Source organism: Borostomias antarcticus (assembly GCF_949987555.1).
Source record: "Borostomias antarcticus genome assembly, chromosome: 3".
NCBI classification, from domain to species: Eukaryota; Metazoa; Chordata; class Actinopteri; order Stomiiformes; family Stomiidae; genus Borostomias; species Borostomias antarcticus.
This window is the reverse complement of record NC_140236.1, coordinates 3,142,102-3,161,163: the sequence shown is the minus strand read 5'-3', so window position 1 is coordinate 3,161,163 and position 19,062 is coordinate 3,142,102. Positions and strand designations below refer to the sequence as shown.

The 19,062-nt window shown below is 41.7% G+C and overlaps 3 protein-coding genes across 3 annotated transcripts; 2 read left to right on the top strand and 1 right to left on the bottom strand.

Moving 5' to 3' along the window:
• Window positions 1-597: 597 nt before the first annotated feature.
• Window positions 598-9,007, top strand: lrrc47 (leucine rich repeat containing 47). Its single transcript, XM_084461719.1, has 7 exons — window positions 598-1,180; window positions 1,758-2,219; window positions 2,432-2,548; window positions 4,116-4,231; window positions 5,759-5,861; window positions 7,092-7,181; window positions 8,335-9,007. The coding sequence occupies exons 1-7, from the start codon at window positions 611-613 to the stop codon at window positions 8,554-8,556; spliced, it is 1,680 nt and encodes a 559-aa protein (XP_084317845.1). The 5' UTR covers window positions 598-610; the 3' UTR covers window positions 8,557-9,007.
• A 1,967-nt stretch (window positions 9,008-10,974) lies between these two features.
• Window positions 10,975-11,641, bottom strand: smim1 (small integral membrane protein 1; the record flags this gene model as incomplete). Its single annotated transcript, XM_084462033.1, has 2 exons — window positions 10,975-11,098; window positions 11,556-11,641. The coding sequence occupies 2 exons, from the start codon at window positions 11,639-11,641 to the stop codon at window positions 10,975-10,977; spliced, it is 210 nt and encodes a 69-aa protein (XP_084318159.1).
• Window positions 11,642-13,395: 1,754 nt separating this feature from the next.
• Window positions 13,396-17,111, top strand: mad2l2 (mitotic arrest deficient 2 like 2). Its single transcript, XM_084436306.1, has 8 exons — window positions 13,396-13,737; window positions 13,994-14,112; window positions 14,191-14,262; window positions 14,396-14,496; window positions 15,368-15,462; window positions 15,692-15,765; window positions 16,578-16,670; window positions 16,952-17,111. The coding sequence occupies exons 1-8, from the start codon at window positions 13,698-13,700 to the stop codon at window positions 16,991-16,993; spliced, it is 636 nt and encodes a 211-aa protein (XP_084292432.1). The 5' UTR covers window positions 13,396-13,697; the 3' UTR covers window positions 16,994-17,111.
• The last annotated feature ends 1,951 nt before the right edge of the window (window positions 17,112-19,062 follow it).

The following is a 19,062-nucleotide window of genomic DNA, read 5'->3' as shown; positions in this document are numbered from 1 at the left end:
ATTTCAAAAGAGTTCCTTCTGAATACATTGCATGAACTTAAATCATGCCCTTCTTGCCTGAATTGGGAGGTTATATACCAGTTATTCACGCATCTTGGGGGTTGAGCCTAACTTTTGCTGGCTATGCTATACTGTTGCCTAAACAACTCACTGAATTGACACAAATGAACTGACAGTTTAAGTGAAATACATATTTAGATGTGCTGCAACATATTTTCTATTTAGGTGTGAGATAATTACTAACTTAAAGTGATCTTACCATGAACATCAGAAATATGTTGACAGCTTGCCGAGGTCCCATTTCATCTCCATAACCACGGCTCACAACAACCACATACGCGCATGCGCACAACAACCATATACAGACATGCGCACAAGTGTTTCCATCATCAGAACGCGAAGGATTGTGGTCCTTGAAGTTTTTTTAACATAACGAACGTCAAGTCTGCCATGGCCACTGCGCATGTACCCACTGACTGGTGAAGTAGATTGTATGCGTCTTCTTGCGCCGAAGAACTGCATCAACATGACTTTATTTTTTTTTGTGTTATATCATCATGACGTTCAAATTTCTCTGTCTCTTCTTCCTGGTCAGATCTGGCGTGGCAGCATGGACGACCAGGGGACCTGGGCCGAAATAGAGAAAGCATCAAACGAGAAGAGATTTGAGTTAGTTTTGCAAGGTGCAGTTATCGATGAGAAAATATCCTCTAATGGGGGTCTAAATTCCAGAGTCTATTCTCTGACACTCCTTAATTATCTCGAAATAATCCAGTGCCCTAGTCTGACAGAAATCCATGAGGACATCAAAAATCTGACCAACCTCACAAGCTTGATCCTCTGTAGGAATAAGCTATCATTCATACCGAAGACCATTGGGAATCTGAAGTCACTGAAAGTCCTGGACGTTTCTGTCAACAACCTGAAATCCCTTCCTGATGAAATAACCCAGCTGGGCGATCTCACGACTCTCAACGTGAGCTGCAACAGCCTCACATCACTGCCCGATGGGTTGTGTCAGTGCACCAAGCTCTCCTACATCAATGTCTCCAAGAATGAGATCACTGGATTCCCTGCAGACTTCTATACGGATCGACTGGATCTCCTCAGCACGATCATCGCCTCTGAGAATGCTATTGAAGAGCTTTGTGTTGATGTCCACAAGCTCTCCGCACTGAAGGTGACATGATATATGATGATATGGCACTATAAGGCTAACTGCTGCTACAGTATATGTTGTCTTAAAATGTTAGCTCTTCATATAGCGCTCACTGAAGCAATTGAAAAATGTTTCAAGGCAAGTTTTTTTATATAGCACATTTCAGCCACAGGGCAATTCAAGGTGCTTTACATGGGACATTAAAAGCATTAAAACCAAAATCAAGACATTATAGACATTTAAAACAAAAGGCAGGACAAATTAAAAGCATTAAAACAAAAAGCAAGTCATTATAGACATTTAAACAAAAAGCAGGACAAATAGAATACAGGAAAAGTTACAGGGCAGTATACTGATAAACATAACTCCTCTTAGAAAGCAGTGGCAAAAAGAAAAGTCTTCAGGCTTGTTTTAAAAGAACCAAGAGTTGCAGCAGACCTGCAGTTTTCTGGACATTTCAAACATTTCTGGACATTCAAACATTTAGTACATTCACGGAGGCTGAATAAGCCCTTTCTACTGTCCTACATCATGCAACAGCATAGATTTAAGTGACTCTGGTAATGTCATTTCAACTGTTTCATCAATGTTCCCCCAGGTTTTAGACCTATCCAACAACAAGCTCAGTGAGATCCCCTGGGACCTGAGCGACTGCTCCAAGCTGAAGGAGATCAACTTCAAGGGCAACAAGCTCAAAGACAAGCGCCTGGAGAAGATGGTGAACGGCTGTCAGACAAAGTCCATTCTGGATTACCTGAGAGCTGGAGGGAGAGGTAAAGGAAAGGGCAAGCCCCTGGAAGACGGGGACAAGGCCGAAGGCGGCCGAAACGCCGACAAGAAGAAAAAGCAGCAGAGGAAGAAGAAGAACCTGGATGAGGATGAGGAGGACGAGTTGAACCGAATGGTGGTGAAGGTTCTTCATGTTTCCGACAGCCCCACGGCGTTCACAGTGAAAGTGATGCCCGAGGTGAAAGATCTGCGACCTTATTTGGTGTGCTGTACAGTCGAAGGCATGAACCTGAGGTCAGGGAATGCCCTCAAGAGGTTTCTAGCTGCTCAGGTGAGGTCGTGTTGAAATAAAACGGAATAATCAGGGCTGAGTTTCTCAGAGGCATCGTAGCGCTACGTTCATCTTAAGCTATGGCGATGAACGTAGCGCTACGATGCCTCTGGGAAACTAGACAACCAGACAGCTCACAAGAACAGTTGACAGGAGTGTGGGTTCGGTTTCACTGTTTTACAAATCCTCTTCTTTTACCTGTTCGTTCGCAGACAAAACTACACGATGACCTCTGTGGTAAAAGGACCATAGCAACCATTGCAACTCATGACATGCAGCTACTCAAGGGACCTCTGGTCTACGATGCCAGATCACCTACCGAGTTAAAGGTATGATATACAAATTATTATTGAATTCCTTCATCTTTAAGAAACGGTTAAAAAAAAGACACACATTCCAATACCTACTAGGATGGGTGCTGTCTTCCTTCGTCTTCAACCCGTTCTACAGGAAGTTGAAATTAATGCTGTGATGTGAAATGACACCAAATTGGACATATTTAATATGAATGATTATTTTTGAGTTATCTACATTATATCTAAAACATGCCCAATTGTCAAACATGCCTTATTTTTCTTTGAACTTTGAAGTTTTTGAATTTAGCGTGGGTCTAGAACCAAGGATGCGATGGGTCTAGAACTGCTGAGTTCCCAGACTAAAACGCCTCTGGAAGCAAGTTTATAGACCTGTAACCGATAGGGATGAGACGGTATACCGTGAACCGCGGTATAAAATGAACCTTGACATTCCCTGTGTTTACGGTATTACGTTTGTTATTACACAATAATGCGCTGCTGAAACTTCACATTTGATTTAATTTTTATTTATTTTTAAGACAGGGACAAGGTACAGTAGACATTTACCATATAGAATAGGGAGAGATGCACTGTACAAGGTTATAGCTAAACAGCTAATTTCCACCCTCAGTCCCTGGGCATTTCAAGTTGCTTGCAACAGTTAATTTTGTAATTTAATATAAGCTTGCTATTAATAAACAGAGCTTAATTAAAATAGTGTGTATTTTCCATCATGTGTTGCACTGTAGTTCCTTCAAAGTAAAATACATTTTTTAATGTGTGTTGGAGAGGTGAAATGCCATATACCGTGAAATACAGTAAACCGTACCGTGTAACTAGATACCGTACCGTACCGTAATGCAAAAATCCATACCGTCTCATCCCTAGTAACCAATCAGAGTAACGAAACGTGGGCTAGTCGTCATATCATCGTTATTAAATGGGTACAGTTGATGTATCAAACCCGCCCCATATTAGATAAAGGGTTGTGATTGGCTCAGCAAATATCTGCCGGGTGGAACTCAGTCTGAATGGGAGAATGGGCAGACTGATCTGGGGAGAGAAACACAATTTGAGCTGAGTTTTCTGTTTTTTGTGTCTTTTTAAATAATATATAATTTCTTAAATATTTTATTATCTTTTAAGGCGTGCAGCCTCTTTTATATGTGAAGTGTGTGTGTGTGTGTCCCCGTTCAGCATGAGATTTAGACCAATCAGGCGTAGCCAATACCATTGCACACCAACAGAAGGCAGTAGAGATTGCTCATAAACCTGCACCGCTTGGGTGTGATTTTTTAATATATGTTTCTTAATTAATTTAATATCGAAGCCGTAAGCAATAAGTCATCAGTCATTGTAGCTGAAGTGAGCTATGTTAATAACACTGTTATTAAAATGAGTAAGGTTAGACCCATACTGTAACACCTTGAAGACAAGGGGAGTACAGTAATATCAAGTTGTATCTTTTGAACAGCATGTCGTCTTGTATTAAATGTTTTTCTCCCCCTCGTCCGTTAGCATAGTCAGGTATTATTTCATCATCATAACCGCCAGGTTTCTCATTGCTGATGAGTGCGGTGTGTGTGTGTGTGTGTGTTAGATCATCCCTCTGGGTCGTAAGGAGATGACTGCTAAGGAGCTGATGAGACACCTGCAGGCGGAGGCAGATGAGCAGAGGAAGCAGAAGAAGAGGCAGAATGTCTCTGGTCTCCACAAGTGAGTCAAACCCCCACATACTGTAGCTGGAGACAGCTGGGGTTTAGCGGCTACGGAGAGAAGTGACAAAACCTCCTATACAGGAAATAGCTTTTTTTCCCTGTTGGTTTCTGTGCATTTGTTTACACATTAGTCATTGCGATGTAGAATACTGGAATTGAAAATGTCAAGGATGCACTGTTACTCTTACACTTTCCATATATCAACTTGAGCGTGGTTTCCTGCACAATGATTTAGTGTTCCCGTCAGCACAACCTTTGTTCAGACTCGGAGCACATGAAACTGTTTTTGAGTTTATCTCATTTCACCACATGAGGGCGCCACAAGACCTACCATGTTGCCAACTTTTTGCTGTGGTTCTACCAATACCAGAGAACGGTTTCGACAGTTACAAACCACTTCCGTTCTGAACTATTTACATGTGGTACAATAATGTTCGACAAGAAGGAACAGCTTGGTTTCTGTGAGAAACATGTTTGGGTAACTGCATACCACTCTAGCCAAAGAGAAAAATTAGTTCCAATCTATCTGACCCCTGCACTTTATATGGGAGTCAGCCAGGCCTCTCTTGCACGTCTCCAGATGGTTCAGAATGCTGCTGCCTGTCTTTTAACTGGTACACGAAAGAGGGAGCACATGACACCAATTTTGGCCTCTCTCCACTGGCTGCCTGTGCACTTGAGAGTTCATTTTAAGATTATTTTATTTGTTTTTAAATCTTTAAATGGTCTCGCCCCGTCCTACCTCTCTGAGCTGCTCCATCCTTATGCCCGGTGCCTCCGGTCAGCTGACCAGCTGCTCCTGGAGGTACCGAGGTCAAAGATCAGAGGTCAGCTGCTCCTGGAGGTACCGAGGTCAAAGCGGAAGCTCAGGGGGGATAGAGCCTTTTCAGTCGCTGCTCCCAAGCTTTGGAACGACCTACCCCTGCTATGGAACGACCTACCCCTGCTACGGAACGACCTACCCCTTCTACGGAACGACCTACCCCTGCTACGGAACGACCTACCCCTGCTATGGAACCACCTACCCCTGCTATGGAACCACCTACCCCTGCTATGGAACCACCTACCCCTGCTATGGAACCACCTACCCCTGCTATGGAACCACCTACCCCTGCTATGGAACCACCTACCCCTGCTATGGAACCACCTACCCCTGCTATGGAACCACCTACCCCTGCTATGGAACCATGGCTTGGCTTTCAACCTGCCATGAGACTTTGCTCCTGTTTTAATTGCCCTACCGTCTTTTATTGTTTTATTGTTTCATTATTTGTTACTGTTTGTATTTATGTATTTATGATTTCTCATGTACAGCACTTTGCTGCAGCCGTGGTTGTTTTTAAAGCGCTCTATAAATAAAGTTGAGTTGTGTTGAAATATATACTGTAGATCTTATAACATGGTGTTATAGGAGAATAGTTTAGTAATTGTACCTTCAGTATTCCATTAGCTGATAGTAAATGTTACAATCACAATGCCTTTATTTTTGCTCTGTCAGTTGTTGACTGTGCATCTTATTTCTCAGGTACCTGCAGCTTCTTGATTCGAAAGAACTCTACCCCTGTCTGGTAGATGCAGAAGGCCAAGTCATCTCATTCCCACCAATCACAAACAGTGAGAAAACCAAGGTAATGTGTGTGTGTGTCTCTGTGTGTGTATGTGTGTGTGTGTGTAACAGAGAGAGAGATAATGAGAGAGATCCATCCGACCAATACCAAGTACCTTTTTCACAGGTCAATACGCAGCGCTCAAGGAACACTCATATTCAGTATTCTGAAGTGTTTCATATTATGTAAGTAAGCCTTTTGAGAACCAATGTTTCTCGGGCCTAGTGGCCCATAGGGCAGGAGCCTGTCTCCTCTTTCTGTAGCGTGAGGCAGCTTGATGTACAAGTCCACCCCCTGGACTTGAGTATGTTGCAGGGAATGGTAATGGTAAATGGACTGCACTTATATAGTGCTTTTATCCAAAGCGCTTTACAATGGCCTCTCATTCACACACACAATGGCGGCAGCTGCCATGTCATTGTTCAGACATGGGTTCAGTGTCTTACCCAAGGACACTTTGACATATGGACAGGAGGAAGCGGGATTCGAACCGCCGACCCTACGATCATTGGACGACCCGCTCTACCACTGAGCTACTTACCCCCAATCCAACCCTTGATGCTGAGTGCCAAGCAGGGAGGCATCGGGTACCATTTTTATAGTCTTGGGTATGGCCGGGGATCGAACTCACGACCTCCCAGTCTCAGAGGACACTCTAACCGCAAGGCCACTGAGCTGGTTTATATTATGTATGCCCTTAAATTTCTTTCTAGACTTTGCTCTATGAGAGCAGCTTAAAATGAATTTGTTGCACCCCAGGCAACAAGATTAATTTTTTATAGCTTCCATTATCAGATATACGTTCTCCCAGGTTCTCATAAATGTTTTGGCTTCAAATCAAAACAGTACTACCTGTTTTGACAGTAGGCTTAGATTGAACTATAGTATAGATGTGTGACAATGACAGACCTAAGCAGTACAGAATGTGTTCCCTTGTCTCCAAGTAGCACATTCAGATAATTATCTTGACATATGGTAAATGGACTGCACTTATATAGCGCTTTTCCACCTTAGCGACACTCAAAGCGCTTTACAATGGCCTCTCATTCACCCATTCACACACACATTCACACACCAATGGCGGCAGCTACCATGCAAGGTGCTAACCTGCTCATTGGGAGCAATTTTGGGGTTAGGTGTCTTGCTCAAGGACACTTCGACATGTGGACAGACGGAGCTGGGATTCGAACCACTGACCCTTCGATCATTGAACGACCTATTGACCTATGGACTTTATTGAATCTGTTTCAGATCAGGAAAACAACTCGTGAGTTGTTCTTAGAGGTAACCAGTTCCACCAGCCTGCAGACCTGTAAAGATATCATGGACGCCCTGATCGTGGTAAATATACAGTAGCTCTTACACCGTCAGCCTGGCACCTAACAAATAACATGCTAATGGTTTGGTTGCGTATTTCCATTTCCGTTATTGAAATATATTGGAACCAAAATGAATGTAAATAAAAATGATTATAGTTCCAACATAAATGTAGGCAAAAAGGGTTACTCATAGCTCAGTCCTCATTTGAACACATCACATTGAGAAACACGCAAGTCGGTTAACGGTTGTGGCGACACTGAGACCGAGGCTCCCAGGGTCATGCACCTTTGACGTCCGAACCCTGTTCCCTCCGGTCTCTCAGTGGAACAAGTGAGGTCATCGTCCCGGGGTGACGGGCCCCCGGCGGTGTACGATGTCACCGCCCGAACGCACAGCTCACAATACCACTGCAACCCTAGAGCTAGCGTGCCTCACCTCGGTACGCACAGTCACCAGAGTTCAGTCACAGACCTGTCTAAACAGAATAAAGCTTAGGGGTGTTCTCTGATTTTGTCTTTAAATGTGTGTTTGTGATTGTAAAATCAATTTCTGCAACAAAAATCTATTATTGAATTGAAAATTGCTTGAGATGCATGAAATGCAGTAGGGCATAGATTAATCATAAACAAGATTCAGCTCTTAATTGCCTTGAATAGGATCTGCTGGAGCTAAAATTAAATGGAGTCACTGAGAAGCTCTTGAAGGGTAATGTGACTTGAAAGGTAAAACTAAGGTTTAGATTTGCAGGGCTGAGATGCAACTTCCTGCTCTGGAATGCTTGTCCTATATTTCCACAATCTCACTGACAGATCACATACCCACTGAATATTTTAGTGTGCCAACAAACGTGAGCGGGACACAGTCGTGACTCGTGAGCCAAGCTTAATATCATTGCTTAAAAAGAAATGCACATAGAAATGGAAAGTTATTGGGACGTATCTGGATAAGATTTAAATTTGGTCATCAGTAATAACAAAAGAACTTACTTATTATGAATAGTTTCATGCGAATCAAATATTCTGTCGTTTATTCAGTTGGCCATAGTGCTTACTTAATTTGATATCCATAAAAACAACAATGTCAGTCTGAAATGGCTGCCTGCCTACTGCATGCTTACACAAAGTTCATCGTACGGATGTATAATAGGCTAATAAGCCCTTCTCTGTTCACCTAGAAAATGGCGGAGTTGAACAAACTCACCTCAGAGTCCCGGGAGGAGGCCGGATCAGAGGGGGAGTCTGACGCCCCTCCTGCCCCTCCCTCTGACGGTCCCACCTCAGGGGAGCTGATCATCCAGCAGATTCGCACCCACGACCCCGACGGAAACCTCAAGGTTGTTTACCCGTCCAAAACTGACCTCTCCACAGGTGTCAGCAACCTGAAGGTCATCTGGTAGTCGACCTGCCATTCGCTTCCTACGCTCAAGACACATCTTACGCCATGACACATTTCAAATCCCACTCATTGAAATGGAGGTCGCACAACTATGTTCTTAACCCCAGGTGCTGTTACAACCTTTGTGTTGTACATTCATTTACAGAATATGCATGATCAAATAATTCAAATATCTACTCAACATGACGTACCATAATGTTTTCTATATGTTTTGTATTTTCAGCAGAAGGTGACTCATATATGTTAATTATTTGACAATAACTGTTGTTCATATCCATAATACTGTAATTTAATTCAGAGAGAGTTTTGATGACAACATTTAGAATTGTTAACTGAAGGAAGCATAATTATATGCTACATTATAAGTTGAAGTTACACTACATAACTTTCAATTATAACAGGACAACAACAATTACACATCAGTTACAACAGGAAAGGGAGTGTCTATTTAAATAAAGTTAACAAAAAAAAGACGGAAGTAGCAATGGAGTTATTGCACAGGTTGAACATTATGCACTACTACTATACTGTAGATATAATGCTTGAAAATCCTTTCATCTTTAGTGTAATGGCTATAGGGTTTGGGAAAATGTAGTCCCAGACACGACCATCTTGTTTCTACACAGGTGTATCTATTTGTCTGATTGGCTCTACTGCATAGAATCCTATGCAATCAGACAAATAGATACACCTGTGTAGACACAAGATGGCCGGTCTGGGACTACATTTTCCCAAACCCTATAGGAGGCATGGTTCTGCAGAGGAGGTTGGGTATTCACAGGTTAACCAGAAAGCATGGGGGATAGTGTTACAGTACATCTCACATGTCTGCTGGCGTTGGGAGAATGTGTCAGGGACGCGTCTTCAGGATGCATATGGTATAAAAGTAGAGTTGGAGTCGAGCATCCAATGCGTCTTAAAACGGAACTGCTCCATGCATACGGTTTTATTTGAAACAAAAACTCGCCGGAACTATGAAAAGTACAAAGAGAGTACTTCAAAGGAAGCAGACTTTGTCTGAGGCAAACAGAGAGAGGAAGTCGAAGTGGGAAAACGTCACGCACTGCTTGGAGCTAAATGTCCAACGGACGGAGTGCAGGCTAAGCGCTCCCCCACGCGCGGACCCTACCCGACCCACCAACCTCCGACCGGCGGCAAAGATGACCAACCCCGTAGAGCCTCTCACCTGTCCAAGGCATTTTATGATTCAAAATAAAACAACACGAGGTAGTACAGCCGTTATCTCCCAGAATATAATTTTACCGCCTATCAGTGGATCAAGATTCGCTGGAAATCTGGAAAGCGCGCATGCACAATTACGCACTGGAGCACCAACGATGCCAAAAGATAGAGACGCTCACCTAGTATCAGCTACAGCTGTGAGGAGCGAAAACACAGTCTTTCAAATACTCATTGCCCAACGCGGGGCGGATTTTCCACTGTCTAATAAAGGCAGTCTGATTAGTAGTTTTACAGCGGTTAATACTGTAGAATGTGCCCAGCACGTGGACAGTCACTCCAGGATAGATTACACAAAGGGGACATTTGGTACCCAGCCAACAGTGGCATCAATTCCCGCACCACTAGACCAGTCAGTTTGGCGACGGAGCAATGAAGTTCATAACCCTTCTGCCAATGACAGCGGGGTGGTGACGGACGGGGTTAAACATGCTGCCAGTCTGTGCGGTGCGAAGCAACAAAGGGATTTCTCATCCGATGATTCGGCCATTGAAACGGAATCTCAGCGCTCTGGAGACAAACAGAACAGCAAGACTAGCAGAGTCTCTCTCTGTTCCGATGGGGAGGATTATTACACGGACCAAAGGATAGCAGAATGGGTCCAAACAGTTAACTCAAATCTCTTTTCCACATGTGATGAAATGAATAGGAGTCATGTAGGCCTAGTGGAACAGGACATTGCAACCATAAAGATAATTTATGGTGGGGACTGATAAACTCAAGCGTTTGTGATTGCCTAGCTGCAATCATACAGGTATCAATGTAACAATGTATTTAAGTGAAACATTTCCGGGCTATTTCTAGTCTTATAGCCTGTTGACAGTAGCCTATTGAGGATAAATGTCAATGCAATCTTTATTTAAATGTTATTAAGTTAATGTCCGTTAAATTCGTTGTGATGGTATAGGTAATTAACTGATGTGGCAACTGTGACATCAATGCAGGCAACTTTCTCTTCCAGTTAAGATAGGATTTAATAAGTCTTGAATTAGTGACTACAGGGATCCAATGGCATTCCAATAGCTTTTATTATTCTTGTATCAAAAATATAGTAAATAAAATCATCAAATATTCATACTTTTGACAAATTGCTTGGTCATTCCTTTATCCATCAAAATCAGAAGCCCACATTCATCCAGGCATGGGAGTAATCTTCTATCCTTCTATCCAAGTCCCTCGTTCAACATCTGTGGACGTAGTATCCTGTGACGTATCCAATCATGTAAACAGATACCAGTGCTGCCAAAGCTCCGGCCACCCTCACAGCTATCCCCCAAGAGCCGGTACACACCCTGTTGTACATCCTTTCAAAGACAACAATAAGATCATGTCAACAGAACCAAGGATGACATGGCGACATCAGTCAGACAATTGTGTAATGGAGACAGCATGGGAACATTTGAGAAAACATTAAAAAAAGCACATTTGGAACTATTTCAAGAAGTAACATTTAAAAAAGCGCATTTGGTCCTGGAATGATGGTAACATGTTTTTGCTTTCTGATAATTAGATTCAATCTACCACAACTCAAAATGGTGTTGCAGTGTCTGCAGCTTCACACAATCAACCAGCCTCCACTTTTTCTCTGGTTATTTAGCACAAACCACCTGTTGCAACCAGCCTCACCGTTCTCCGTGCCACAGTATATAGAAGAACCTTCGGAATGTGTGAATGTTCTATGTTTTTGTAAGAGGCCAGCCAATCAGCTGAAGGATACAGACACATTTTCTCCACTGTCGTCCTCTCAGAAGTGTCCCTCACCCCTTCACGCCAGAACCTGCTACATTCAGGTTGATGTTGTCGTCATTCCAGCGGTTGTACTCCGCCCCAGCAGTGTTGGGTTCCATGTCGCAAGTGATTGTTCTCTGAGGTAAATCAGCTGCAAATACCACACCCACCTGGAAAGATTCAGGCTGATCAATGTTCAGCTTGTACAAACAATGACCTGAAACATCATGAAAATGAATATAATTGCTACTCACACGAGTTATTACAGTCCCCTCACAAACACGCTCCTTCGAGGACGAAGACAACTGTCAAGACGACGGCATGCCTCTTGCTCTATATAAAGCCCTGAGCAGAGTTCACGGGTTCAGGTCAGTCCACATCATAAATCCATTGGACCTATTTCATAGTTCTACTTTTATGACTCTTCCTGATGATAAAACAGAATTGGCATTCTAAGCTATTTGATGCAAAGGGCAATATAGCCTATCATCTGGCAAAAACACTGGTACATCGATTTCTTTGCCCAAAATAACTTAGAATAACACGGATGACTTTACTAAAGTGGGCAAATGTGGACAAATTATATGTCATTCAATACATACATGAAGTCAAGACAGTTTTCATTTCTTGATCTACCATATTTAAACTATGAAATATGAATGAAAATGTTTTGACATAGGCCTACTTTTATTTTAGCATAGTCTAGGGCAGGGCTGCCCAACCTGGGGTCTGGGACCCCCTTAGGGGGGCGCCAGGCCTCGGATAAATTGAGGCCTTCATCATATTTAGCTAGACAAATATTTGATAGAGAATCATGTCATTGACTTGTCACACAGCCGTTATTACAAAATACATGATTATGTCTGATGGGGCCAAAAGCTTACTACACTACAATTCTACGTATATAAATTCAACAAATTAATCTGAGACTCCGAATGACGTCAACATTGACGTCACTAAGTTGTCGAAGTGCTTCATTGTACCTTAACTTACACCTGATGGAATTTGCCCCCTCTCAAGTCGTTGTGAACATCCAGTGTGTGTCGACCTCTGTAGGACGTAGATTGGACATCCAGTGTTGACCTCCATCGGACGTAGACTGGACGTTCACAACGACTTGGGGGGCTCTAGGGAAGGAAGGTTGGGAACCACTGGTCTAGGGCATCATGGAGGCCTATGGGTTGGCTACATACGTACAGGTGGTTGACTCGATGATGCTTTGAAAATGTATTTTGAAAATGATTTATATTATTTTCAAATTCCAGTTGAATATTACACAATACATCATTCACTTGTTATGTAATTTGTTAATAAACAGTGAATGTTTTATTTATTTATTTATTTTTAACAGTGAATGTTTTTTTTATTTTATTTTATTGAACAAGTTTCAAATATACAAACAATACAGACATGTACTCAACAAAGATATATAAGCAGATAAAATAATTTAAAAAATTAACTTCTTATCCTTCCAAAAATAGCTTGTTATATAATCTGACAATTTTTTTTTTTTTTTTTTTTAACTCTTTTTAGAATTTATACATCCAAGTGTCTTAATATTATCTCTACATTCATACAAGAAACCTGAGAAATTAGGAGTAACTTTAGTTACTCTAGATTTATGAATGTGAAATTTACCATATAAAATCAACAAGTTTACAATATATTCAATATTGGTATGATCATGTTCGAAATATGTAATGACATTTTTACAATCAATTGTAACTTTATGATTAGTTTTGATTAATATGTAATCTTCCAATCGAGTCCAAAAAGAAGTTGAATGTAAACAAACAGTGAATGTTATTGTTCTCTGATTCTGCGCCTTCGACGTCATCACAAAGCGACGACCACTAGAGACGATGCACGTTCTTATGCATGTTAACCTTAATGTACGATGGAGTCGATAACGCAAATGTTTTGATTATTAGATTTGAATATTCTCTTCAGTTTTTGTCTTTTAAGGTTCAAGATGTGCTAGTTCATTTGTAGTTTTCTAGTAAACTTGCTGCTTGCTAACTAACGTGAACCAAAACCCTGACGTCTGCAGAGATCAGAAGGACTTGCTGTCTGGACTTGGCTGGTTTGTAGATGAGGTAGTAGTGACGTTAGGTTGCTATCTACATAGATAACCACTGATTTCAATGTAGTGAGCAAGTTTTCAGCGAAGATATAATGACAACTCTCACCAGGCAAGACCTGAATTTTGGACAAGGTAGGTGCCATCTAAAACATTGCATACTCATCTCAAACTACGAATGGTTTTCACCCAATCTCTTTGCCCAGTGTGTCTTTGCTCTACACAACAAACCCCATCTGTAGCACCTCAAGTAGCTCTAACGACAGCACAGCTACGCCTAGTAATGCTAGGCAATTTAACTACACTATAGCCAGCCTAGACTACCTACGTAAATATTATCCATTTTATAGCTACCCAGTTCCTATCAAAGCGATGACTTTTCTTTTTGCAGTGGTGGCAGACATTTTGTGTGAGTTCTTGGAGGTGGCTATTCATCTCATCCTCTATGTCCGAGAGGTGTACCCGTCTGGGATATTCCAGAAAAGGAAGAAATACAATGTGCCTGTACAGGTAAGGTGAATATTACTACTGCACAATAAAATTGCCGCCATGTAATTTTAATAGAATAACAGCCTGCATTATTTGTAGATGTCATGCCACCCAGAGCTGAACCGATACATCCAGGATACCCTCCATTGTGTAAAGCCGCTCATTGAGAAGGTGAGTCAGAAGTTGTGTATGTGACACAGCACCACTCTCAGCAACAGTTTTCTGTAAAAGTTTGATAGATTAAAATCGTGTAAGTTACCCTGAGTGAGTTGTGAACTTCTGTACTTCTGCATTTTTCCACCAGAATGATGCTGAGAAGGTGGTGGTGGTCATTATGGACAAAGAGCATCATCCAGTAGAGAGATTTGTCTTTGAGATTTCCCAGCCTCCTCTGCTGTCCATCAGGTTAGCAGAATGGAATTCAAGCTCTTTCCCAGTCGCTGGTTTCAATCACCATACGCTTTAGGGATTTCATAAAAGGAACACGTTATGAAAACTTGAAAGCTTCCACTGTCTGTCACTAGAACAGTTATTGTGAAACTCTCACTTGGCAGTGAGGTTACAGTAACGTGGACTGTAGGCTCTCATAACGGAGTGCACATTCATTACATTACATTTGTCATTTAGCAGACACTTTTATCCAAAGCGACTAACAATAATTGCATTTAACGTAGGAAAAGCCAATGTACTACTACTTGCCAGAACTCACAAGTGCATCTCCTTTCAAAAACAAGTGACTAAGAGCATAATCTAGTGCTGAATGCAAAGTGCAAGAATAGCAATCTAAAATACAATAGGTGCTTAAGAGGGTGGATCGTTGTAGTACTTCTTGAAGAGATGAGTTTTGAGCCTGCGACGAAAGATGGGCACGACTCTGCTGTCCTGACATCAGTGGGCAGTTCGTTCCACCTCTGCGCGGCCAGGAGAGACAAGAGCCGGGACCGTGTCGATCGACCGCAGGGGCCTCAGAGTGACGGGGCAACCATTCGCCCGAGGTAGCAGAGCGTAGCGGTCGGGAGGGGGTGTAGGGTTTGACCATGGCCTGGAGGTAGCAGGGGGTTTTTCCTTACATTGCCCTGTAGGCTAGCGCTAGAGTTTTAAACTTGATGCGAGCCGCTACCGGGAGCCAGTGTAGGGAACAGAGAAGGGAAGTTGTGTGGGAGAACTTGGGGTGGTTGAACACCAGGCGAGCAGCAGCTTTCTGGACACATTCATGATATTAAGTAATTGCCTGAATATCAGTAACTAACTCGTTTTTTGTGTGTGTTTTTTTCAGCTCTGAAACATTGCTGTCACATGTGGAACAGTTACTGAGGGCGGTTATCCTGAAGATTAGTGTATGTGATGCCGTCTTGGATAACAACCCACCAGGTATGCCGGATAAACCAAAGCAAAGTCCTAAGAGAGGAATTGAAATCCAAGTATGAGAACAGCAGGGTACCCAAATGCAGCAAGCAAATGAAAAAATACCCAGACACGAAAGCATATCCAGTTATTCCAGAACTATGTAGACTTTACAGTGCAACTGAAGTTCACAGTTTTATTCAGCAGGGGGCAGAATGTAATAATATTTCACAGTGTGTATTCCTATACTTCACAGGTTGTACATTTACAGTGCTTGTACACACTAGAGAGGCTGCCACACGCAACATGGAGAAGGTTCAGGTCATCAAGGTTAGTTGATTGCAATAAATGGTGGTCAGAGAATGTGGAGACCAAGAGAAATGACAGCTGCTCGGCAGCACTGGACCGGGCCGAGTGTTTTGAGGAGGAAAAGGAAGGAGACAAATAACAAATACATGAGGGCCTCTTTAAAACCTCTTAAATTAAAAAATCTCAAAAATCATGTGTCTGAAATCCAAACAGTACAATGCCCGAGTAGGAATTAGCATGTTTATTTTGCATCACCCGGGGCTTGAACTCACAGACACCAAGGGGAGGTTATGTTCATGTTTGAGCCAAGTTGAGGACTTCTGCCATAGGACTGGACCTATGTGCAAAGTTTGGTGATTTTCCATGCATGGGAAGTCAGACTTCCTAGGAAGAAGAAGGTTCAGAATATTGGGAAATTCAAGAAGGACCGTTAGCTGAGGCCACCCGGCCCTTAATGAGAAGGAGGCTTGGGTGAATGTACCGGAATCTCTCCTTTTTAAAAATAACTTTTTTTCTCCCCAAAGAATATCAGTATTCTCATGAATATCCATATCCATATTACTCATATTGTATGTGAACTAGCTTGCTCATGCGCCACCCAACGATAAATCTGAGTTGTTTATTTCTGATCTCTTTTAACCCAGGAGTTGGGCTAATCTTCCAAGATATAAACGAATATATTCAAAATGTTCCCACCTCGCCTCCATGACGCAGCTTGTCAGTATTCCTCAGGGCCCTCTCTGTCTCAGTCTGTTCATTATCCACTCTCTTCGATGTGGTGATGGTTTGGATTGATCTGTTGTTCCCTAAAGTGCCTCATTGTCCCCCTGCAGGATTTCCCATGGATAGTGGCTGATGAGCAAGAGGTGCACATGCAGGAGCCCAGACTCATCCCCCTGAAGACCATGACCTCTGACATTGTAAAGGTAAGCCTCAAAACAACAAACTGGACAATACACATTGTAAAACTTGACTTTGCAACAATATATATAATTGAAATATTTTCACTTGGGGGCTTTTCCCATTAAAAAATAAATAAAAAAAATGATATATGCGATTAATTAGATTAAATAATTACAGATCATGTAATTAATTAGATTAGTCTTTTAATTCAATTGACAGCCCTAATATATATATATATATATATATATCATATGTATATAATATATAATATTATATGTATTTATTTCTTTTTCTCTTTGTACAGATGCAGCTCTATGTGGAAGAGAGAGCGCAGAAGGCATCCTAGCCTTATCAAGCGCACCTGAAGAGTGTTCAGTTTGTACAGAATCCTGAGGAGGAACCGTGGATTTCTCAGAAGGGAAATCTCCAGGAGAACGTTCAGATGCTTTGACTGTGCTTTGTTAGATTTCATTAATGAATGTCTTCATGAAAACAGTTTGTAGAAAGCAGTTTGTTTTAATTAGCATTCTATTTGTGTTTTTGTTTTATATTGCGTTTTATGTGGATAATAAATGAAAGAGTGATTCAATGTTAATAAGCGAATATTTGGTTCAGTAAAGTTGACTACAGTGTATATAGACTAGCACTGATACACTAATATGATTATTTGTTATATTGCTGTGAAGTTAAAAAACAAAGGATAGCTAACAATGTTAACATGGTTTGCAGTAGCAGTGTTAAAGGGGAAATGAAACAAAAGAGAAAATGAAGGTGATAACAGATGTGTTATAAGTCTTATTCACGTTCTAATTCATGTTCTAATACTCCTGAAGTACTACATCAATACTACTGAAGTAGTTATAAGAGAGAAAACTGATCGGAGTTTATTTCATTACTAGGGCACAGCCATCTTGAACTTGAATGATCAGTGACGTCACTGGAATGGTACGATCGACAGCTAGGCTACCGTACACTGTAGGCTACTGTAGCCTGCTTACTGTATGTCAGATGGCATCTCAAAACCCTACACACATAATAAGTGTCATAAGTGACGAGATGAAGAGGATGATTGTATTGCTAAAATATGTTTAAAAAAAAAAATGCTCAAGGTCAAATTGGTCACAGACGAGCTATGGGAGATGAGAACAGTCTGGGTGATCTTCAATCTCAGCGTCTCATACTGGACGCATATGTCATTAATGTAATTTGATTTGTTTTTAGTTCTTAATTAAGTTCTTAATTAGGGCATTCATTTTGTGTTAATTCAATTGACGGCATTTTAGATATCTAATTGAAATCAAAAGGGAAAATAATGAGGATGACACATTGATTCATTTCTCAAAAACTGCATTTGAGAGACAACGCTTGCAGGTTTTCCTCTTATCCTAGTGTACTGTCGCTTTAAGAAAAAAGTACCGGGGAGTGTTGACTATAAACAAAGTCATGTAATAACAACCTGGCTTGTCCCTGCCTTCCTGAGGGTATAACTCTCTCTCTCTCTCTCTCTCTCTCTCTCTCTCTCTCTCTCTCTCTTTCTCTCTCTCAAGCATGATCTCGAGTTCCTCATTTGTTTCCCAGCAGCAGAACTGAAAATAAAAGCAGATGATTAAGTTCAGAGTCATCGAGAAGCAGTCTTACATACTGTTTCTCTTTGCCAGGGGTTTTGGTTGATGTTCTGAATCAGCGCCTGACCGCTTATGACTTTCCACAAGGAATCTGTTCTGGCCAAAGAGTGTCTGTTCTGTTGTTCCCTGCGTCTCTCCCAAGGTTACCAACCTTCCACCTTCTTATCAGTCAGGTTTGAGTCATTGGACGCGTACATGTTCTCACTTGCTCCTTGATGAGGACCTGGAGGATAAAAGCCAGGATGATCCAACAGACAGTATTAGTGTGCATATGAGAATTTAACGGTTTGTGTTTAGTCAAAGCCTTTTGTGACCAAGTTTGCCGTCATCTCAAACACTGGAGGAGATGATGCTTTTGGCCTTCTCTAAGTCCTTCATCTGGTGTTCAGTGGTCCTATTCAGTTCTCTCATCTCCTCATCACAGATATACTGGTCCTCCCACTACGGTGTTGTGTTCTTGAAGAGGACAATCAATCAATCAATCAATCAAAGCTTTATTTGTATAGCGCATTTCATACCCAGAGGCAACACAATACGCTTTACAGAGAACAAGGGAGGTGGGCATACGACCCACTCTCTACATATTCCAGGACAGTCTTAAAACAGTAAACAGGAGCACCATGTCCATTTTTACTGTGGTGTTTTTAGTGTAATTTGAAGTTTAATTCTTGAAGTCTAGTTTCAAATTCCATCTGTATGACTCATAACTTTAAGCAAGTTAATAATGAGCCTTATCCAGCCCCTTTGCTCGTTTTTATGTAGCATATAGTGAGTTACTTTTCAGGATACA

Coding starts and splice junctions, on each gene's coding strand:
- lrrc47 (XM_084461719.1), top strand. CDS start 611: ATGGACGACCAGGGGACCTGGGCCGAAATAGAGAAAGCATCAAACGAG. Junction 1,181..1,757: donor ACAAGCTCTCCGCACTGAAG/GTGACATGATAT, acceptor ATGTTCCCCCAG/GTTTTAGACCTATCCAACAA. Junction 7,182..8,334: donor TCATGGACGCCCTGATCGTG/GTAAATATACAG, acceptor CTGTTCACCTAG/AAAATGGCGGAGTTGAACAA.
- mad2l2 (XM_084436306.1), top strand. CDS start 13,698: ATGACAACTCTCACCAGGCAAGACCTGAATTTTGGACAAG. Junction 14,497..15,367: donor CCTCCTCTGCTGTCCATCAG/GTTAGCAGAATG, acceptor TGTTTTTTTCAG/CTCTGAAACATTGCTGTCAC. Junction 16,671..16,951: donor TGACCTCTGACATTGTAAAG/GTAAGCCTCAAA, acceptor CTCTTTGTACAG/ATGCAGCTCTATGTGGAAGA.